Here is a 23,086-nt window from a genome sequence, read left to right as displayed (position 1 = left end):
TGCAGCCAGTTTTATTAAACATGTTTTTAAAAAATATTTTCACTTTTTTACTTTTAAAGACAGAAAATTAATTAAAAAAGTATTACCAAACGCCACCTTATTTTAGCGTATCATAGTACCTCTTTAGTTGTTTTTCAAACAATTAATAGTTAAGTTCATATGTAAGTTTGATTTGTTGGTAGAGGATTGTTTAGTTTTATCTACTTTGAACAATATTTTAGTTTCTTTTGTTAATCGATCTGCTAATAAGGTCATCGTATGGTTAAAGGATCCTATTACGTACAGTGAGCTAAATGCTTCTACCATTTTAAAGAACATTGTAATAGTTGATGCCACTTACGAGTGAATGATATCATCTTTTATTCAAATATATATATATATATATATATAATTAGGGCTGTACATTAGTTAGTTTTGACGGTTTATTCTATATATTTTCTAACTCAATTTAAAGTTCGGGTTGCTAAAATTTAAGTGCAACCCACGCAATTTTAAAAAAAAAATCTGTAAACCAACCAACTGTTTGGGCGGTTTGGTAGAGTTAACCCACCCAAACTGGCTAAACTTTTTTGTTTTAGTTTCAAAGTCAAAGTCAATAAAATTTAAAAAGATAAATTAAAAATATCAATTTCTACCAAAGCACAACAAAATATATATGCCTGTGAAAATAATAATTAATTATGTAACTTTATATTATTATATATTTAATCATTTATGTTATATATAATAAAAACTAAAAAGTAAAAAAAAAATCAAAGTCGGGTTGGGTGGGTTATTCGGTTTAATTGAGCAGGTTGGATCTATTTTTAACCTGCCCAATTAACAGATTGGGCGGTTTGAATTTTTTCGGGTTATTTCGGTTTGTAATTTTTATCAGTTTTTTGAGTTTAGTTTGGGCGGATTATTCGATTTAGTAAATAATTTTGCATTTGCTATTTCGAAACAGTGCTAGTTGGAGAAGTTCCTCTACTTCGTTACATAATTTCAAAACCCATCTACTCACAGGAATTATCCATGTTGTCAAATGATATATTTAACTTTGAATTTCACATATCATGTATATATTAAATAAAAATATACAATATATATTAACCTACAAAATCCGAGATACGTAAACAGCACTTTTTGTTATCATCTTCAAATTTGGGCAATTAGAGGCAAGAGCAGCTAATGTATTAGGTCCATGTATTTAATCTTAATGTAAATTTGAGATCTATCTAAAAGTGTGTCAAAAGTTGATTCAAATTTATCATATAATAAAAATTGATCTAAATTTAAATCACAAATGCAAAATTTGCCTTTATCTTCTAATATATACCACCACTACCACAAGCATCAATCCATTGCACAAAAATCATTAAAACTATAACACAAATGTCATTACACACTAATATAACATGGAAAACAAATTAAAAAGCCAAAAAAATAAGTTTAGCACCTCTCGAATTACCATATAGGAGTTGTACTAAAATTGTTGTCGATCCTGGCACCGACGAGATTCCAACTCTTTCTTGAAGTGCTTTTGATATTTTTTCAATTGGAGGATTTTTCCATGTTAGGCTAAAATTAGTCTAAATTTCGGGTCATATTTTCGGTTAGTTTTCACTCTTTGTTTCTAGTGTTAGGGCTATTTTACGCTTGATTCTTTTGTTTCAGGTCCTCGGGTGTTTATAGAAAGTATGTACAATAATTGAGAACAAGTGGTGATAGAATCGAGAAAAAAAAACCAAAAATTGTGTCGCTGCCTGTTCTAGTCGCGACGGGGAACATGCCAGTCGCGACGGGAACTGGCAGAGAAAATCTCGAAGTTTCAAAGTTTAACCCCATCGCGACGGGGGCATTGCCAGTCGCGACGGGGACCCAGTGACGGGATTTTTGGGCAGTTTCGTAGTTTCACGAATTTTTAAGATGAGACTTGGTTTAAATAGAGAGAGTTCGTGAAAATTAGGGTTCATTTAGAATTGGAGCCCTAGAAACAAAGGAGGAGGCTAGAAGAGCGACTTGTGGCGACCCGGATCAATTGCTTCAACTAGTTCTTTCTCTTCTCTTTAATTTCTCTATGTTCTTTTCTATTTCAATGTTAATTATGGATTTGATTATGGATGTTTTGAACTAAACTCCTATTTAGGGAGAATGATGAATGTTGTTTAAGTTTTTCCTAGTTAATGAATAATTGTCATTCCTCCATCTTGATTGTGAACACTATTCATATTTGTGTTTAATTTCCATGTGCAAGATTGATCACCTTTTACATGTTTTATGATCTCAATTCGAAATCTGAAAAGTGAGAATTGAGAATGCTAAAATTGGATAGTCTAGGTTTTGATGTGAAACAAGAGTATTTACATAGCCTTTGTGATAAATAGATTATTGCTTAATGCTGATTTCATGTTAGTTTAATTAAGAGATTAATTAAAGAGCATGTGATTTAGAACCTAAAATATCTGAAAAGAGTTAGGTTAATTTATAATCTATCATTCATTTCAAGAGAAGGATAGCAATTAGACATTAACATTGGTAACTTAACAACATGAATCGTCTCCCTATTTTCTTATCTTGATTAATCTTCCTTTGTTATTTTTAATTTTCTGAATTGTCTTATTTAATTCATAAAAAATATTATTTTACCAGATAGAATCATAAGAATAGTTTACTAGTAATTAATCCAATTCCCTGTGGTTCGACCTCACTTGCGTGAGTATACTACTTGATTGCGTGCACTTGCGTAGTAATTAATAATTTTCGCAATATTCCACGGATGCCAAGAAGCTCAACATGACCCAAATCAACCCAAGAAAATAACCTTAACACCCTGAATGGAACTCGTCTTTCTTATTTCCAGTGTACTGTCATTAATGGTGTCAAAATTGATTTTTTTTGTTTCCAAATTGCTTATAGAATTCCTCAAGCTTAAAAAGAAACATCCTTTGAGTTGAAATACCAACTACGCGATCTTTGACGCACGCCGCATATATGTACTGTAGTGTCAGGTTTGTGTGGTTGGACAAAAGGGAGGTTTCCTTTTAATAGTGCGTGCACTCTTATGCTCTGACACAAGAGAAATCTTAATTCGATGGGATAGGGTGTCAGAGGGCAGCCACATCATCCTATACTAAGCTTATGAGGCGCCTCTTGGAGAGTACCCTTTCTGGATGTGTTTAAACACTCATCCGGAAGGCTTTGAGTGTTCCGTCCCATAATAAAAGTGGAGATTTTCTCAGGTCGAGATAAGCCTCGTCTCGGACGCGAGTCTTATGAGCTTTTAGATGGACTTGGGCCCATCCTTTCGTTTAGGCTAAACCTCTCCTCATGGAAAGGCTTTTAACCAAGCCATATTAGGCTAATTTGAACCTCTCCTATTATTGTTGATATATGTAGAATGAGTAGATTTTTTTTTTAATAATGTGTATTTTATCTACTTTTTTGATTAATTTTTTTTTAATAAATTGATTAATATCTTTTAATATTATGTAGAAGTTACTAGTGAGACAACATTATCCTTTGGAAAAAGAAAGAGATAATTATATAAGAGATCATTTTTTGTAAAAAATTTATACGTTTACGTTTAATATTTTTATAATTTTCCAACAAAATTATATGAAAACAACAAAAAAATTATATAAAAGTAACATAAAAATAACACCTAAATAATATCAAAATAACCATAAAAGATAACATACAGATAATAAAATATCGACAACAAATTAACAAGAGTACAATATAAAAAATCGTATTTTTGTAAATAAAATAAAAAAAATCGTAAAAATATTTAAAATTCTGTGAAACCGTATTTTTGTAATTTTTTTTATTATTTTTGTGTATTTGTGAAATAATTTCAAAAAGAAAAGAAAAGAAATCTTAAAAAGGAAAAACAGAAAAGCCCACAGCAGAAGCCCATAATGTTAGGGTTTCTTATTTACTCATTATATATATGAAGAGGCTATTATTTCTACTACAATCATCGTCTTCTTCTTCCTCTTCACTAAAGATTTAAGTCGATGTTAGGGTTTATTCAATGTGCTGAGTACATCACCCACTGTTTTTTTTCCTCTCAATGATATGGTTTTTGGATTTCTATCTAATGAGTATTTGATCGGAATAACGTTCACAAGACAAGTATTGCTATTTTATTTTCCTGTTCTATACTAAGCTTTAAGTGTTTATGTTATTTTTCATTTCTGAAATCAGATTCAAAGATAAATATTGAAACTGTCAAATCCCAGTTGCTCCATCCATCTATTCAGCATCTGGAATCCATTAGCCATTGCTTATATCATAGGTGATTGTGGTCCATAAAATGTTTGATACTGTTTTCCAATGTTATATAATAATAATAGTGATAGAAGTTTGTGGAGTTTTTATTAATTTGAGGTCAGATACAGGTCTAAGACTACTCTCTTAGACTGTCTCATATATAAAATATAACACTTCTAGTTTATGTATAAATCGATGTATATATCTTGTAATTTCAGTAAGCTGTCTTGTTTGTGGAACTTGTTTAATACATAAACATATCCCTCAAATTCTTATAGTTCTCCAAGCTAGTTGAGTATTGAAACATTGAATTGTGAAAATTAATTTACTATTGCTAGAAATATTCATTATAAGTACCTAGTGTTTTGCACATTTGATTTTGTTTTTGATATCAGATGGTGTTTTTTTGGGTGAATTTGATATGCACTTTGTTTTCTTGAAATTATATTATTTATTTGGTGCTTATATAATTTTTGTTGGATGACTGTAATAATTTTGAGTCTGTTAGATGATTGTAAACTTTGTGAGTGGTTAAGAACTACTATGGCATGACTCGCCTGTATCAGTAATTATTTGTTTTGGTTTTCTTAAGTCTAATCTGTCCATGATGATAATTCTAAGGCTTGTTTCTCAAAACATTCGCAGTGGCCGCCAAAGAGCTTTCGCCTTAGCCAGGTTTGAGAGCTAATGCAGTTTTATCCTTCCTTGGATGTCTGAGACAATACATTGTGATTTTTTAGAAGTGGGTTGGTTTGTTTTGCTGGGTTGATCTTGGTTTTATATGTTAATATCTGTCTTTTGTGGATAGCTTTTGTTACCTATGTCAGTTATTATTTGATTTGGTTTTCTTCAGTCAATTTTGTCCATGATGATAACTTTAAGGCTTGTTTCTCAAAACATTCGCAGTGGCCGCCAAAGAGTTTTCGCCTTTGCCAGGCTTGAGAGCTAATGCAGCTTTATCCTTCCTTGGATGTCTGAGGCAATACGTTATAATTTCTTAGAAGTAGATTGGATTGTTTTTGGGGTTTTTGTATTACATTATTTGCAGTTTTTAATTGAAAAAGCCAATTTGCAGAGCAAAAGCGTCGATTAATATGATGGCGCAGTTTGCATTGAAGGTTGGCAATATCAAATTCAGTATGCGATTCTCCGTGCCTATCAAATTAATTCAGTTTTGATTATGGCCTCGAACAAGTCGCTACATTTCAATCTACTTAATATTGCTTTACTTTTCTCAAATATATGGATAAAATATAGTGTGAATTATGTATAACTGAAGCTGGTGTCTCAACTGCAGCCCAACCCAAGATGTAACGATTTTTCTGCTTATGTAAAAAAATTTTGTACCATTTTTAAGCAGGGGAAGTCAATTAGTAAAGAAGAGCAGTGAAGAGAAAAGACTATCAGAGAAGTGGTCAACTATATGTACCTATTGTTTTACACATTTGATGTTTTTTTGAGATCAGATAGTATTTTTTTTTGGGTGAAATTGCTATGTTAATTATGTGCTTTGCTTTTCTTCTTCCAAATTTATCCATGATGATAACTCTAAGGCTTGTTTCTCAAAACATTCGCAGTGGCCGTCAAAGAGCTTTCGCCTTCGCCAGGCTTGAGAGCTAATGCAGCTTTATCCTTCCTTGGATGTCTGAGACATGATACATTTTATGGTTTCTTTACATTATCAAAAAAAGAATGGTAGATTGGTTTGTTTCTGTTGATCTTGGTATTTTGTGCTATGTCCTATATGTGCTTTGTTTATATCTTTTGTTACCTATGTCAGTAATTATTATGTACGTTTTTCTTCTGTCAATTATGTCCATGATGATAAATCTAAGGCTTGTTTCTCAAAACATTCGCAGTGGCCGCCTAAGAGCTTTCGCCTTCGCCAGGCTTGAGAGTTAATGCAGCTATATCCTTCCTTGGATGTCTGAGACATGTATCATTCTGATTTCTTAGTAGTAGATTGGTTTGTGTTTGTTGGGCTGATCTTTTTGTTTTATGTTAATAATATCTATCTCTGGTTTGTGAAAAGTTTTTGCGGCCTATGTCTATATTTATTTGGTATGGTTTTTTTTGTCAATTTTGTCTATGATGATAACTTTAAGGCTTGTTTCTCAAAACATTCGCAGTGGCCGACAAAGAGCTTTCGCCTTCGCCAGGCTTGAGAGTTAATGCAGTTTTATCCTTCCTTGGATGTCTGAGACAATACATTATGATTTCTTAGAAGTGGATTGGTTTGTTTTGCTGGGTTGAGCTTGGTGTTTTTTTGTTAATAATCTATCTGTGTTTTGTGGATGATTTTTGTTACCAATGTCAGTTATTGTTTGATTTTGTTTTCTTCAGTCAATCTTGTCCATGATGATAACTCTAAGGCTTGTTTCTCAAAACATTCGCAGTGGCCGCCAAAGAGCTTTCGCCTTCGCCAGGCTTGAGAGCTAATGCAGCTTTATCCTTCCTTGGATGTCTGAGACCTGATTCATTATAATTTCTTTGTAGATTGGTTTGATTTGTTGGGTTGATATTGGTAATATCTATCTGTGCTTTGTGGATGGATAACATTTGTTGCCTATGTTATTAATTATGTGCTTTGATTTTCTGTAGTTAATTTTGTCCATGATGATTACCCTAAGGCTTTTTTAATCAATTCATTTGCAGTAGCTGTCTAATAGCTTGTCTTTGCTAGACTTTGAGAGATAATGCAGCTTTTGTCTTTGCCAGGCTTTGAGAGCTAATGCTGCGTTATCCTTCCTGAACTTCAATTATATTTTGTTTTATGTAGTTTGATTGGTGTTTGACATTTATGGCTAAATCTATTTGCTTAGGGATTGCTTTGGTTTCCTATGTTAATAACTCTAATTCTTTTTTCTCATTACATTTACAACGGTTACCTATCAGTTTTTGCCTTGCAGCTTTATCTTTCCTTAGATCTGAGTTGTAGTTTATTATAATTGTCTCAAGTCTGAGGCTTGAGCTTCTGTTTTCGCTGGTATGGAGAATTTCCTTTGGTGCCTGATATTAAATTGTTTTCTTGTTTTTGTTTATGTGGCTTCAGAGTTTTGTGATTTTTTTTTTGTTACATTGTTTGTGGTGATGGTAATAGTTTTTTTATTATTTAGCATAATTTTCTTCTTTTTTGCCATTTTTAAATTGCCAAATCAGTATTTTTGTTCTGTTTCTTGGGGTCTTGTCGTTTGCCCCTTCAGTAGTTTTCTGAGTGCTGTAGGGAAGAGAAGACCCCCATATCCATGTTCATCCTGTTCACTTTGTCAGCCGACTTTTATGTCTTTCTGATCATTTATGGATGGTAGATTTCGTTTTTAATTGTACAAATTTGTGTTTTGAATTTCTCTTAATTTTTTGTTCTTATTTTTTTTTGGTGCTTTGAATCATTTGAAGTTGAAAATTACCTTCTAATTTGGTAATCCTATAATTTGTACAGCTTTTCAATTACCTTTTTTGATAAATGGTTTTTGCTAAACTTGCATTGATATGATTGTTTTCGTGTTTTTGCTAGTATTTGTGGCATTTGGGGTTGTGATTTTTCCATCAGAAAATTATAAGACAATTTTTTGATGAATGCTTGAACTTGCATGGTGGTGATGGGTTTGCTTTGTTAATGTAATGTAATGTAATTTATTGATGTGTTTAGAACAAGCCTAGATGTCATAACTGAAGTTTACTCAAATATATGTATAGGATTTTGTATGTTGTTACATAGTTGCCTTTCCTTTATTCACATTCTCATGTTTGTTTCTATACATTATTTAGAGTTTTTAATAGAAAAAAGCCAATTTGCAGAGCAAAAGCGTCAAATAATAAGATGGCCCAGTTTGCATTGAAGGTTGGCGATATCAAATTCAGTATGCGATTCTCCGTGCCTATCAAATTAATTCAGTTTTGACTATGGCCTCGAACAAGTCGCAACAATTCAATCTACTTAATCTTGCTTTTCTTTTTTATCATTTATATGGATAGGAAATAGTGCTAATTATGTAAAACCAAGGCTATTGCTACAGCAAAACCCAAGATGTACAATTTTTCCTACTTACAAGAAACTGAGACTGGTGTAACATGTTAACTACAACACAACAGGATTTACCTTTTGTTATTGATGTGATTGGAAAAGGCCAAGGTGTCACAACTGAGATTTACTCAAATAGAGATGAGACATTTCTTGCTTATGTCAAAATGTAAGCAGAGGAAGCCATCCATTTTGAAAGGTTACAATTTACAAAACAGACAAGTAGCTAAAAGGAACTGTGAAGAGAAAAGACTTCTCAGAGAAGTGGACAACTGGAAGAGGCCAAAGGACATTAGTCTTATACATATGATTTTTTAGTTATATAATTATATTTAAAAAAATTCAATTTGTGTTTTATTAGTCCTATACTACACCAAACATAAAATTTATTAGTATTAGATTTTATGGGCCACATAAAATATGTTATAGTACTAAGATAATTTAGTCCAATCCAGTTTAATTCTGAGTATATGTTTTAGTTCTTGAAACATTATACGATACAATCTCATTTCAACTTTTGTATGTATTACTTTAATTGATATACCCTTTTTTGTTGTTAGGTCGTTGGGGGCCCTGAACTAGTGTTTGTTTGTAGAGTTTTTCTGCTTCTTTTTGTGGTTTTGAATGAAGAAACTTAATAGTGTAATAAATTTGGTATATATAGTTTTAGTTCCAACAAGATTGTATAATATAATCTCAATTTGACATACATTTGAGGTTCAAAAAAAAAAAAAGACTTCAGAGTTTAAAGACTATTTAATCTAAACATGAAAATGAAATAATTACAACAAAACAATTCATAATTTAACATAGACAGATCATCATCCATAAATAAAATGCAAAAGATATCATCCAAACTTTTAACTTCAAACGAAATAAATAACACAAAAAATCAACCTGTGTTTCTCTGTTTTGCTGTCAATCGTTATAGTGTAAAGTGTTCTTTTGGCTCTAGTGTTTTGCTTGTTTCTTATCTGCTTTGCTTCATGGCGGACGAGGGTAGTATGGAATTGGAAAGTGAGAGGGATTTTATCACAATAACAAGCGGTGAAGATGATGATGGAGGCCTATTATATGACACGAACAATAAGGAACTATCAGACTTTGACGATCGATGGTGTATTGTAGGACGCTTCCTTACTGAAAGAGAACTGGATTTCATGGCTATGCAACACAAGATGGCATCCCTGTGGAGACCTGGTAGAGGTATGTTTGTGAAAGAATTGGGAGATAATGTTTATTTATTCCAGTTTTATCATCAGATAGATGTGGAAAGAGTTGTGGAAGGTAGTCCCTGGACGTTTGACAGGGTTCCCTTGATTTTTTCGAGATTGCAACAAGGTGAAGACCCAAGGGCAGTGGTTTTGAATAAGCTGGATTTCTGGATTCAACTTCATGGTTTATCAACGGGATTCATGTCAGCAAAGGTGGTGAAAGACATTGGAAACTACATTGGCACGTTTGTGGAAGCGGATAAGAATAACTTCATGGGAATTTGGCGAGATTACCTCAGGGTACGCGTTTCTGTTCGTATTGACTTACCATTGAAAAGAAGGATGAAATTAGAAAAGAAAGGAGGGGAGATATGTTATGCCAATTTCAAGTATGAGGATCTCCCAACGTTTTGTTTTATCTGTGGAATTCTTGGACACTCTGAAAAATTCTGCCCTAAGTTGTTTGATACTCCACCCCATCTGTTAAAGAAGCCATACAACCTAGACTTAAAGGCTGTACCAAGGAGAAGACAACATACGATCGGCACTAAGTGGCTTCGGCAAGGTCTAATGGTGAGAGGAGAAAGCTCCGGCGACGGCATGGGAAGCAGCACGACTGCTCGAGACACAACGTCTGGGAACGTTAATGGTGGCGTAAATCAAGGGATGCATCATTCGTTTCCACGATCAGTGGGATTGGATGGAGGATTTCGTGGAACTGATAGGGACATCAATATTAGTAAATCATTGGCTGATTCTTTGGGATCTCCAAATGATTATAGTATACGGGATACTAATATGAGGGAAGAAGTTAATGATGGCATTGATGGTGATCTACTAATTCTTGAATCAAAAAGGAAAAGAATTGCTGAAGATATTTCAAGTGGACCGAATGGAAATGCTACTGGAAGTCTTGCTATTTCAGCAGGCCCAAAAAACTTAGTTGGGGCGGGTTCTGTGTCACAGGCCCGCCAAGACTTATGAATGTGTTAAGTTGGAATTGCCGTGGGCTTGGGAACCAACGGGCTTTTCAATTCCTTAAAGAGACTGTTACTCAGAAGCAACCCAATTTTGTTTTTTTGTGTGAAACAAAAAGTAATAAAGCTAGAGTGGAGTTTGTAGGTCGTGGATTGGGCTATGAAGGAGTGTTTTTTGTTGAAGCCCAAGGGAGGAGTGGCGGTCTGGCTTTATTGTGGAAAAATAAAAATGATGGTAGAATAATTGGCTTTTCTCAAAACCATATTGATTTCATGGTAGAAGTGGAAGGCAATCCAACGTGGAGACTTACAGGGGTTTATGGTGAACCCCAAAGACAACAAAGGATGGATACCTGGAATTTACTAAGGTCCCTGGTCAACAATTCGAATGCTCCTTGGTGTGTAATTGGTGATTTGAATAATGTTCTTAGCCAAAGTGACAAACGAGGAGGACAACCTTATCCGAGTTGGTTAATCTCTGGTTTCGAACAAACTCTAATGGATTGTGATCTTTTTGACATGGACTTGATTGGTTATGCCTATACTTGGGAAAAAGGGAGGGGAACTTCTCGTTGGATAGAAGTTAGATTGGATCGCGCCCTTGTTTCATCAGCTTGGCTTCAAAATTTTACACAAGCTCGGTTACTAAACCTTGAATTTTCCTCTTCAGACCACTCGCCAATTTTCCTAGAAGTCGTAGCTCCGGACGTCTTCATCCCCAATCGGCAATTCAGGTTTGAAAATGCTTGGTTAAAAGAACCGATGTGCTTTGAAATTGTGAAAGACTGTTGGAATGTTCCTAACCATGTGAGTTTGGCCGAAAAGATTTCTCTTTGTGCTGAGAAATTATCAACTTGGGGAAAAAATGTGACTGGCAACTTTAAGCTTCGAATCAAGAAATGCCGAAATGAGTTGAATCAGTTGAAGAACAAAAGAGATACTCTCTCAGTCCAACGGTATAGTGAGAAGAAAAAGGAACTTTTTTTGGTGTTGGACCAAAAAGAAGCTTTTTGGAAGCAGAGGGCGAAGCAGTTTTGGCTTAAGGAAGGTGATCAGAACTCTAAATACTTTCATAGGGCTGCTAGTAATAGAAAAAGCTTCAACAAGATTTCAAAGCTTAAAGATTCTAGTGGTACTTGGAAGGATTGGGAAAATGGCCTTGCGGATGTCGTTGTGGAATATTTCACTTCTCTCTTCAGTGCATCGAACTTGAGTAGTGACATGGTGGTTCAGAGTATACAAAGTCGGGTGTCTACACGTATTAATGAAGACCTCAATCAACCGATTCTTGCCGAGGAAGTTCGTAAAGCTGTGTTCAGTATGCACCCAGATAAAAGCCCCGGCCCAGATGGTATGACTCCAGCTTTTTATCAGAAGTGTTGGGATATTATTCAGATTGATGTTGTCAATGTGGTTCAGGTTTTCTTCACTACAGGGGAACTGGGTTCATCTTGCGGCGACGCTAATGTGGTGTTGATTCCGAAAAAGAAAGTCCCTGAAAGTATGGTTGATTTAAGACCAATTGCTTTATGTAATGTTTTGTATAAAATCATTACTAAAGTAATGGCCAATAGGATGAAGCCTTACATGGACCAAATTGTATCTGAATCCCAAAGCGCTTTCATTCCAGGGAGACTCATTACTGATAATATTCTTGTTTCCTTTGAAGTTCTCCACTACTTGAAGAGAAAAAGAAAAGGCAAGGACGGTTATATGGCTTTGAAACTAGATCTTAGCAAAGCCTATGATCGTATAGAGTGGAACTTCTTGGATTCGGTTCTTAGAAAGATTGGCTTCTCGGATAGATGGATTTCATTGGTGATGAAGTGTGTTAGTTCTGCAAGCTACAAAGTGATTCATGGTGGAAGAACCTTGGGGCCGATTATACCCTCAAGAGGTATCCGTCAAGGGGATCCTTTATCACCCTACATCTTTATCTTGTGTGCGGAAGGTTTATCAGCTTTGATCAAAAGATATGAGGCTAGGGGTCTCATTCATGGTTGCAAAGTGGCGAATGGCGCACCAAAAGTGTCTCACATGCTTTTCGCTGACGACAGTTACTTGTACTGTAAAGCAACTCTTCTAGAGGCCAATCGGATTCGAGAACTTCTTCACCAGTTTGAATGTGCTTCAGGACAAAAAGTGAACTTGGGGAAGTCATCAATCTTCTATAGTACTAACACTGAGAACCAAGTAAGGGAGGACATAAACTCTTTGTTACAAATGCCTCAAGCTGATGAACGGAGTATGTATCTGGGGCTCCCAAGTACTATGGGAAGGAATAAGTCAGCTGTGCTGGGTTTCTTGAAGGACAGAGTCAGGAAAAAGCTTCAAGGTTGGGATTCAAAAGTTCTGTCTCGTGCTGGTAAAGAGGTATTAATTAAGTCTGTTGCTCAAGCTCTCCCTAGCTATGCCATGAATGTTTTTTTACTCCCTTTGGAGATTAGTAGAGACATTGAAAGCACCATGGCGAGATTTTGGTGGAAGAGTTCGTCAAAAGAAAATAAAGGTATTCCTTGGATGTCATGGGATCGGATGTGTAACAGCAAAAGTAATGGAGGACTTGGGTTTCGTAGTCTTCATGATTTTAACTTGGCGCTTTTAGGAAAACAAGGTTGGCGTTTTCTAACAAGAACCGAGTCTCTGGTTTCTCGCATTTTCAAGGCGAGATATTTCCCACATGGAACCTACCTCTTGGCCCCTATTGGAAACAACCCGAGTTTTGTGTGGCGTAGTATTTGGGAAGCTCAGTCTCTTGTTCGGGCGGGAGTTCGCTGGAGCGTGGGGAATGGCTCATCCATCAATGTGCTGAATGAACCATGGCTACCGGATCATCAACAACCGTTAGTGACTTCGTCTCATCCGGCCCTTCAACAAGCCAAAGTGTGCAACATAATGTCAATGGATTTGTCTTCCTGGGATGAGGATATTCTAAAGGATTTGTTTGTGGAACGTGACCAGCGATTGATAAGGCAAATTCCTTTGAATATAAACCACAACTCAGATTCTCTTTGCTGGTTTAACGAGCCCAATGGTATGTACTCGGTCCGGAGTGCCTATACATTACAACAAAAATTGAAGGGTCTTGGGAATGATGTAGCTGCCTCGGAGTTTTGGAAGTCGCTATGGGCATTGCAACTGCCACCAAAAATCAAGAACCTGATGTGGAGAGCCGGCTCAAACTGCCTTCCTACTCTCTCTCAACTCGCCTCTAAGCATGTTCCAGTCAGCACATTGTGTCCTTTGTGTGAGGAGATGGACGAGACAATCGCTCATGTGCTACTGACTTGCCGTGTAGTTACGAAGGTGTGGGAAAGGGTCGGTATTGGCACTACCGTGACTGCAGCAGGAGGCATTTTCCTGGACTGGTGCGTGTCTGTTTTCACGCATTTATCAGCTGAAAAACAAGGCCTGGCTGCTGCATTGTGTTGGGCCGTTTGGGGAGCGAGAAATGATGTTGTATGGCAAGGGAAGTCGTTTAATTTTTCATCCATAGTCGCCTCTGCTAAAAGCTATCTTGATCAATGGAAACACGCTCAAAAAACTCAAATTGAGTCATTATGGTCTGATCTTCAAGACTATGATGGGATGGAGCGTTGGATTAAACCTCAGATTAATAGCATCAAGATCAATGTAGATGCAGCTATTTTTGAAGGACAAAACCGATTTGGAAGTGCTTTGGTGGTTCGTGACCATCATGGTATGCTTATCGAGTGCCGTACCAAGTTACATGTTGGTAACATTGCTCCGTCCATTGCTGAAGCCTTGAGCTTTCGGGAAGCTCTAAGTTGGATCAAAGACCAAACTTATAACGAAGCTTGGGTCGAGACGGATTGCTTAGTGGTTGTACAAGCATTGCGAAACTCGACTATCTTGTCTTCTCATTTTGGATGTGTGATCCAAGATTGCAAAGCCATGTTGGCTAGTTTGAATAATGTTTATTTTTGCTTTGTTAAGCGGTCAGCTAATAGAGTTGCTCATGAATTTGCTAGAGCATCTTTATTATTTCCTGATTGTACCTTCAGTTTGGAAAATATTCCAACTGAGTTGTTGCCTACTTTGGTAACTGATTTCGAAGGTTAATAAAAGTTGATTTTACCTTTCAAAAAAATAAAAAAAAAATAACACAAAAAATCATCTCGCCACACTCACACAAATCATTTTCAAAATAAAATAATAAAATAAATTACATAGAAGTCTTTATCCCACACTTTAATTGGAAAATGATTAATTAAATGGAAAACGAAAAACAGTTTCTTAAAACGATTTTCAATCCAGCCAGTGGTATCAAATTTGGGTGTTCCATCTTCTACCCGTGGAAGTCAGCGACAATGTTGTTGACCGAGCTATTTTGTTTTGGAGACCACATGGTGGTGTTTAGTCTGCTCGCGAACGTCTTAAAGGTAATAATGACCTATAATTCAAGATTCAACTCAAAATTATTTGGTAAACTCCTTTCCTTTTATTTTCTTCAACAACAACAACGGCGAAATAAATCTCTCAAGGTTGTGACCCATGATCGACAAGTGTGCTTGACTATTTGCCATAGAAGTTCGTAATGCGTCGATAAAAATATAACTACTATAATGGCAACTGCGACAAAGATATAATGTATGCTCTTTGAATGTTTGTCTCGTACAGAATCACAAGGGCTGCACAAAAAGTTACAGTCATTGTTGCAATAGAAAGGAAAAGGAAGATAAGGCCTGCCATTAGTTTTGTGGGCAAGGATATGAGAACTTCTTTGTGTCTGCAGCGAGACGTGAGAATGGATAAGAACATTATTACCGAACATGTGGCGGAGAAGAGTGATATAGCATCGAATGCGACAAAGATTGTGAACAATCTGTTGTGTAAGAGTATGGGACTGCCGGCCCTTATGAGGCCCTCGTCCTTGTCTAGGCTACCGCCAGGAACAATTAATGCCATTCCAAACATTATGGTAATGATGAAGGAACCCACCAAACTACAAGCAGTAGCTGTATCCTTCATCCATTTTTCTCCTGCGCTCTTCAATTCCTTGTGTTCCTTGGTAAACAACTCCTCTGCTTCCACTACATGATGAGGAAACACTGTAGACTTTTGTATCACCTCCTACATTAATTAATTTTATTACTAAACATGGATTATTTACTAACACAAAAAACTTTAAAATTCAAATAATATCTAAACAAGAGATGCATATATACCTCGAACCATTCTAGTTCACTTTTCATTTGTAAAGCTGGTCCAGGGATTTTACTCAGGTGATTAGCAGGGGCCAATACTGCTGCATGTTGTAATATGCTATACTTTTCTCCAATTTTAGTCACACTGATTGTATTTGTAATCGCATTTCTATTAGGAATCCTTTGTAAAAGAGAAAATATATTACGATGACGATATTTAACTGCCACATTGAAAACACCATAAGCAATTGGGTGGCGTAGAATTGAAGGATTTGCCTTATTTATAGTTTCAAAAACATCAAGTAGGCCTCGTCGAGCAACTTCCTCCAATGCCTTATCTACCTTTGCCATCTTCATGCGCTTCTCCTGTAAGCCTACCATGTGTTTGTACATACAATTTAGAATCGCCAACGTACGGTGATGATTTAGTTTCGATTCCCTCAAAACTCTTCTTCCTATTTAGATGAGAGCAAATGTAAATACACATAGACTTAGGCAAAAGAATAATGCTTATATAAATATATTTATGATCATGCATATACCAGTGCCATTAATATTGAATGAAGATAAAGTTTTAAAATTTTGATTACTTATCCAAAAGTATTAAACAATAATAAAATAAGTTAGCACCTCATATTAAACATATGTACACTCCTGGGATTTTAGTTTGTTAAACTACACCATTCGCGATAGGAAGATTACCTGTATCTCCACAGTTCGGAGCAACGACATGTTCGTGGTTGACAGCTTCGGGGTTCTCACCAACGAATTGCTCAGGTTCGGGAGCTTCGAGGATCTGAACAAGGCCCTGAGCAAGGTTCTGGCAAAGTTCAATGCCTTGAACAGCGTTCTGGGAAACTTGAGTTTCTCTGAGCTGTCTATCAAGGTTCTGGACAACATTGACTTTACGAGAAAAATTCTGAGTTTGGAGGTTCTGGATAAGGTTGTGGACTTGGAGACTTGTAACAAGCACCGAGCTACGTTGAACAATAGCGGGTTCAATGCGTTGGGCACCTTGAATCATTAGGACGAGGGTACCTGCATCTGCGAGATATCTAATTCTGAGATTCGTAGCATAGTTCAAGGTATCGTTGACGTCCTGGTGAAGCCTCTGGGAATCTTCAATGTTTTGGGCAAGGCTTTCGGCAACGCTTTGGGCAGCTTTTAAGTCCTGAGCTTGGAGGTTTTGGAGAAGGTTACGGGCATTTGTAAGATTATTGACAATCATTTGGGAAGCTTCAATGTTATGATCAAGGTTGTTGGCTTGGAAGTTCTGGGCAAAATTTTTGGCAAATCTCTGGGCAATTGTGATGTTTTGTGCAAGGGTTTGGGCTTGGAGTTTTCGCTGTGGGAGGTTTTGGTTATTTGCCATGTTCTGTGCAAGGTTTTGGGTTAGGAGGTTCCGATCATTTGTGATGTATTGTTCAAGGTTTTGGGCATTTTGCATGTCTATTTGAAGGCGATTTAGGTCACCCAACTGATTATTGAGATTCTTTTTGTTTTCGGCAAGTTTATGGGAGTAGAGGTTCACGAGGTCCTGGGCAAGATTCCCAGAAGCTTCAATGTTCTCGGCAAGGTTATGGGCATCTTTGACCTTGTGGGCATGGCGTATTTGAGCTTGGTGTAAATTGTAAAAGTTAGGTTGGTCTCCCTGGGCATTGGGGAGATAATTTGGATCTTGGGCATGGTTTTGTCCTTGAAGTGTGAAAGAAAGGTTTGCAGCTAAGAGATACTGAGCAAGGTTCTGGGCAACTTTTGGTGTAGCTTCAAGTTTCTGGAGAATGTTTTGTGCAACTCTAACGTTTTGTGTAGCTCCATGGGCAAGGCTTTGTGTAGCTTCAAGGTTTTGTGCAACTTCATGGGCAAGGTTTTGTGCAGCTTCAAGGTTCTGGTGAAGGTTTTGTGCAACTTCATCAGCAAGGTATTGTGTAGCTTCAAGGTTCATGGGAAGGTTTTGTGCAGCTTCAAGGTCTTGAGCAAGGTTTTGTGCAACTTCAATGTTCTGGACAAGGTTTTGTGTAGCTTGAAGGTTCTGGGGAAGGTTTTGTGCAACTTCAGCTTGAAGGTTCTGGGAAAGATTTAGTATAGCTTCGAGATTTTGGGCAAGGTTTTGTGCATCTTCAAGGTTCTGGAAAAGGTTTTTTGCATCTTCAAGGTTCTGGACAAGGTTTTGTGCGGCTTCAACGACCCGGGCAAGGTTTTGTGCAGCTTCAACGACCTGGGCAAGGTTTTGTGCAGCTTGATCCACGTCCGGAGCATGGTGTATGACTACTGCTCTGAGATTTTGGGCGAGGTTCTGTGCAAGGTTCTGGGCATTTTCAACGTTGATATTGGCAGTCAATGCATTGCACGACATGGTTATGGGCAACTTCAATGTTTTGTCTAAGCAAATTTTGTGCATGCAAGTTTTGGACGAAAGGCAAGTTACGGACAACGTTAATGCTTGGAAGAAGGTATCTGGCAGCTTCGACATTCTTTTCTCTTTTAATATTTTGAAGTAAGATATTTTCAACTCCTGTAATTTCTATTTAAGATGAAAATGAAATTAAAGAAATTATGAATTGATTTATTATTCATTGTGAAACATTCTATACAATAATTTATCCAATATACTAGTAAGAGTTAATGAGAGGAAAAATAATATCATAGCTAGTGATCTCCGATAGAAGAAGTATGATACCTTATAATGGACTATGGGTTGATACAACATCCCAAAACATTATAATAGTATACGTACCATCATATATGTCTGTGTCTGAAGAGCTGAGATTGCATAACGCATCAGAAATGTCTGTTGAAAATCTGTAAATTGGAGTATGTTTAGAATGGATAGTCTGAGCAATAGCCAGCTCTGGATGATGGTGGAGCAAATGCAATGCAATCTCTGAGGTCAATCAATCAAATAATTAAACTCATATTTATAAATATACACAGAGAGAGAGAGAGAGAGAGAGAGAGAGAGAGAGAGAGAGAGAGAGAGAGAGAGAGAGAGAGAGAGAGAGAGAGAGAGAGAGAGAGTTAATTAATTTCTTACCAGGAAGAGAGTGAACTATACAGAGTGTTATAACGCTAGCTCCATGTTCTCTGTTGTCCCCAACAAAATTTAGCATAGGCGTGGCAACATACAAATAGCGACCCATTTCCTTTTGAGCATATTGTAGGGCCAATTCAACTGGCAATCTTTCGTCATTACACACGTCAACCAAATTGTTGTTCTTTTCAACCAAGCACTTTGCAATGTCAGTGATACCAGTCCTTACAGCCAATCCAAGAGCATTCATATCTAACCTATCCTTAATTTCCAAGTCTTCTCTATCCATGCTCTCCACCAATATTCTTACAATTCCGATATTTTTTCCAATAGAAACAGCATGATGGAGAGCTGTCTCCCCCAAAAATGGATGTCTTGCTCTTACTATGTCTCTGTTTACTCCAATCAAACGAATCACTTCTTCTTCTTCATTATTTTCAATTGCTTCAAACATCCTCTTTAAATCCGATAACCTAACTATTGCTTAATAACATATACAATACATACATATAAATATGAGCAAACATTAAGGTAATATAATTTATGTAGTCTTTATATAAATAATGTTAGAAAAAGATGATGAAAAAAATTTTAAACGAAAATTAAACTCTCCCTCTATATATAAATAATTAAAAATGTCATTTCATTAGATATATATATATATGTAGGGACACGATTTTGCCCCGTACTTTCACGGAATGTATTCCGTGATATACAGAATACATTAGATGGGTCTTAGGTGACGTTAACATTTTTTAACCTTAATTATCCCTAGATCAATCCTAACCCTTAGATTAAATAACTCTCCCAGTTAACGGCTTTCGTACATCACTGAATACATTCCGTAAAAGTACAATCATAGAACAAAATCGTGTCCATATATATATATATGTATATTGAGTTTGTAATGTGAATAAAAACATACCATTAGTTTGATGGTCGCCATATACAATGTGTATGTGTGTAACGATACAATACAATATGGTGGTATCTCTATCATTACTCATAATATTTGTCAAGAGAACAATAATGAAAAAGAAAAAGAAAAAAATAATATAAAAAATGAAATCTTACAATAACATCCCACCTCTCTTAATTTTAGAATTAGATAGATCGATAAATATTTTAAGGGAAATAGTAACAGAAATCATAATTTATAAATTATATAACATAGTTAATTTGTACTTCAATATATATAACTGTACATTATTGTAGGAACAAAGATAGAAACTATTAATACATATGTTCTTTTGATCAGTTTTTACCTTGATTATTATCATGAGCTAGGGCTGTACATCGGTCGGTTTAGTCGGTTTATACTATATATTTTCCAACCCGACATAAAGATCGGGTTATAAAATTCTGCATGCAAACTGCCCAATTTAAAAAAAAAAAATTCTGGACCCGACCGACGGGTTGGGCGGGTTGGGCGGGTTAACCCGCCCAAACCGAATTAGGATTTTTTTTTTTTTTTTTTTCAGATTCGACTAAAATAAAAATTAATAACATTAAATACATAATATTCCAAATCTAAATTCAATTTAGGGATTGGGTTTTTTTTAATATATATTATATATTATTATATATTATATAATATATAATAGATATATATATATAAAAAAAAAAAAAACTCTTAATCGGGTTAAATCGGTTTGGGCGGGTTCATTGGGCGGTTTGGGTCAAAATTCAACCCGCCCAATTTACAGATTGGGCGGTTTAGAATTTTGTCAAGTTATGTCGGTTTGTATTTTTTTTCGGTTTTGTCGGTTTGGTTTAGTCGGGTTATTCGGGTTGGGCGGTTTACGAAAATTTCTGTACAGCCCTATCATGAGCATCCATAGTATCCCTTACTCACACATTGAGGAGACAATATTTCAAATCTCTTTGTTAATTCCATTTTTGGCATATTTAATTGACAAAAATATTTTATTATTCTTTGTATATTTCGACTGGCATTTATTGATATGGTTTTCCTATTTGTGTAAATTTAAACTTGGAAGGAAAGTTGACTAGCTTTCCTATTTATGGAAATTGAGGTAAAAATGGTAAGTTTTGATTACACATTGATTCTTTGCTAACCAGCTGTTATTCTGATCTTGTGTTGAGTTTCCCATTTTCTAAGATCAGGTTTCTTGAAGAGAAAACCAGAGCTAGACTTTCCTTTTCTATAAAAGGAAAGTTGTAGTTACTGCCCACGATTCTGTAGGTACAGAAACGGAAATTCCTGGACTGATTGAAGAATTATTTTAGGGAAGTTTCTAGTGGGTTGAGGTCTTGTTCAGACCGAATGTAAGCTGTCTATGAGATGTATATTCATTATAAATACATCTTATAGTAGCTAGGTTTTGGATCTCTTTCACACACTTAGAATTATATTCATATCTTAAGGAAAGAGTGTCTTTGTTATGTTAACTCTTTTATTCACTTTCATATCATAAGAAAAGAATGTCTTTGTTATGTAGAGAAGAGTTGTTCTACTCTTACTCTGTTTATTTGTTGTTTGTATTGTCTTGAGTCTGTATTCAAGTCTACAACGAAGAAGAACATTAGTGCACCTTCGGGAGAAGGGTATTTAAAAGCTTTCGGGAGATTGCTTTTGAAGTCTTGCATCGGGAGGATACAAGCACACAACCTTCGGGAGATGGTTGTATAGGCTTTCGGGAGATAGCCTTTAAGCCTTGAATCGGGAGGATTCAAGCACTCTTCAAGGTGATCGAAGGGAGTTCGATCTCTTGGAGTTTTATCAAGATTCGGTTAGTAGGTGGAATACATCAAGCTTGCGGCATACAATAAGAGGGAGTCTATTTATGCATAAGTCAATTACTCTGTATTTTTGATACCGATCTAATGAATCTTATCTCTGGGCGTGGCCCCGTGGACTAGTAACAATCTGAAAGGATTGTTGAAACCACGTACAAAAATCTTGTGTGTTTTTACTTTTATGCACTGTTTATTTTTCTGGGTTTCTCTGGAGTTACAGAGTTGCATTCTGTAACTACGAAAATCGTTTTCGATACCCGGTTTTATTATTCCGCATTTAATTAATCATTTAATTAAATAATCAAACTGGGAATATTAAAATACGGAATTTCAATTGGTATCAGAGCGAGTCACTAAATTCTTAGTGAGATCTTGAGGTTATTCCGTTTAACTTGTTTTGTGTGAATATGTCTTTGTTTGCAGAAGGAAGTTCTATCTTTAGACCTCCTCTACTGAATGAGTCGAATTATCCTTATTGAAAGGTCAGGATGAGAGCTTTCATCAAATCGCAAGATGAGAAGGCATGGAGAGCTATTCTTACAGGTTGGTCTCAACCTACTGAAAATGATGAAAAAGGTAATATTCAGGTAAAATCTAAACTCAGTTGGACCACTGAAGATGAAAAACTGTCTGGTTATAATAATAAGGCTTTACATGCTATTTTTAATGGTGTTGGTGAAGGCTTTATTAAATTGATCTCATCTTGTGAATCTGCAAAGGAAGCATGGAAAATCCTTCAAATTCAATTTGAAGGTACTGCTGATGTAAAGAGATCACGATTTACCATGCTGCAAACTAGATTTGATGAATTGAGAATGTCAGATACTGAAACTTTAAATGATTTTTATGAAAGATTATTTGATATTTCTAATGAGTTTTTTGCCTTGGGAGAAAAACTAGATGAATCTGTCTTGGTTCGAAAAATTGTTCGAGTCCTTCCTGACAGGTTTGACACAAAATTACTTGCAATGGAAGAGGCAAAGGATTTTGGCAAAATGAAGGTTGAGGAACTCATGGGATCTTTAAGAACCTTTGAGTTGAATCAACAAATCAAGAAAAAGAGTAAGCAAAATCTCTCGAATGAGAAAAGTAAAGGTATTGCCTTTAATGCTTCTGAAAATATTGTTTCTGATGATGAAAATGAGGATGAAATGGTTCTATTGGCAAAAAATTTCCAAAAATTCATGAAATCTGCAGGAAATAAAAAGTTCTTTTCAAAGAACCCAAAAGGTAACATTTCTGGTAATATTCCCTCTAAACATTTTTCATCTAACAATAAAAAAAGTAGTAAATGCAGAGAATGTGAAGGTTTTGGTCACACTCAATCCGAATGTGCTAATACCTTAAAGAAAAATAAAAAGGGATTGAATGTTACTTGGAGTGATGATTCCGAGAGTAGTGAGGATGAAAAAGAAAAAGTTGTCCTAACAAGTGTTTTGTCAAGAAATTTGCAAGAAAAAGGAAAAAGCATTTGCTTGAACAATATCCTGATCAATGACAACAAGGAAGAATCCAGATCCGAATCAGATGAGTCAGAAATTGATGAGGATTCCATGGTTGAATCCTACAAGGTAATGTTTGGTAAGTGGTTGGAAACTTGTGCTGAAAATCGCTCCCTGGTTAAAGATAATAAAATTTTGTGTAACAACATTAATGAGTTG

At 35.8% G+C, this 23,086-nt stretch overlaps 1 protein-coding gene, 1 long non-coding RNA gene and 9 other non-coding genes across 11 annotated transcripts; 10 read left to right on the top strand and 1 right to left on the bottom strand.

Annotated features, from left to right (window-relative positions):
* The first annotated feature begins 2,954 nt into the window (after positions 1–2,954).
* On the top strand, positions 2,955–8,366 carry LOC133033614 (uncharacterized). Its single transcript, XR_009685768.1, has 2 exons — positions 2,955–4,279; positions 4,900–8,366. It is a non-coding gene; the product is annotated as an uncharacterized LOC133033614 (long non-coding RNA).
* Positions 4,854–4,975, top strand: LOC115708372 (small nucleolar RNA SNORD14). Its single transcript, XR_004009872.1, has one exon. It is a non-coding gene; the product is annotated as a small nucleolar RNA SNORD14 (small nucleolar RNA).
* LOC115708394 (small nucleolar RNA SNORD14) lies at positions 5,115–5,236 on the top strand. Its single transcript, XR_004009895.1, has one exon. It is a non-coding gene; the product is annotated as a small nucleolar RNA SNORD14 (small nucleolar RNA).
* Positions 5,329–5,459, top strand: LOC115708487 (small nucleolar RNA snoR86). Its single transcript, XR_004009985.1, has one exon. It is a non-coding gene; the product is annotated as a small nucleolar RNA snoR86 (small nucleolar RNA).
* On the top strand, positions 5,786–5,907 carry LOC115708428 (small nucleolar RNA SNORD14). The gene has a single exon (XR_004009929.1). It is a non-coding gene; the product is annotated as a small nucleolar RNA SNORD14 (small nucleolar RNA).
* On the top strand, positions 6,068–6,189 carry LOC115708383 (small nucleolar RNA SNORD14). Its single transcript, XR_004009883.1, has one exon. It is a non-coding gene; the product is annotated as a small nucleolar RNA SNORD14 (small nucleolar RNA).
* Positions 6,338–6,459, top strand: LOC115708405 (small nucleolar RNA SNORD14). Its single transcript, XR_004009907.1, has one exon. It is a non-coding gene; the product is annotated as a small nucleolar RNA SNORD14 (small nucleolar RNA).
* Positions 6,605–6,726, top strand: LOC115708417 (small nucleolar RNA SNORD14). The gene has a single exon (XR_004009918.1). It is a non-coding gene; the product is annotated as a small nucleolar RNA SNORD14 (small nucleolar RNA).
* Positions 7,469–7,566, top strand: LOC115708505 (small nucleolar RNA snoR99). Its single transcript, XR_004010000.1, has one exon. It is a non-coding gene; the product is annotated as a small nucleolar RNA snoR99 (small nucleolar RNA).
* Positions 8,052–8,182, top strand: LOC115708490 (small nucleolar RNA snoR86). Its single transcript, XR_004009988.2, has one exon. It is a non-coding gene; the product is annotated as a small nucleolar RNA snoR86 (small nucleolar RNA).
* A 6,250-nt stretch (positions 8,367–14,616) lies between the features above and the next one.
* On the bottom strand, positions 14,617–18,799 carry LOC115703996 (uncharacterized). The gene is made up of 5 exons (XM_061108578.1): positions 18,669–18,799; positions 18,372–18,518; positions 16,337–18,158; positions 15,656–16,089; positions 14,617–15,560 (listed from the first exon to the last, which is right to left on the bottom strand). The coding sequence occupies exons 2-5, from the start codon at positions 18,414–18,416 to the stop codon at positions 15,048–15,050; spliced, it is 2,814 nt and encodes a 937-aa protein (XP_060964561.1). The 5' UTR covers positions 18,417–18,518; positions 18,669–18,799; the 3' UTR covers positions 14,617–15,047.
* Positions 18,800–23,086: the final 4,287 nt, after the last annotated feature.

This window comes from Cannabis sativa, chromosome 1 (genome assembly GCF_029168945.1).
Source record: "Cannabis sativa cultivar Pink pepper isolate KNU-18-1 chromosome 1, ASM2916894v1, whole genome shotgun sequence".
Lineage (NCBI taxonomy): Eukaryota > Viridiplantae > Streptophyta > Magnoliopsida > Rosales > Cannabaceae > Cannabis > Cannabis sativa.
This window is presented reverse-complemented; position numbering and strand designations above follow the sequence as displayed.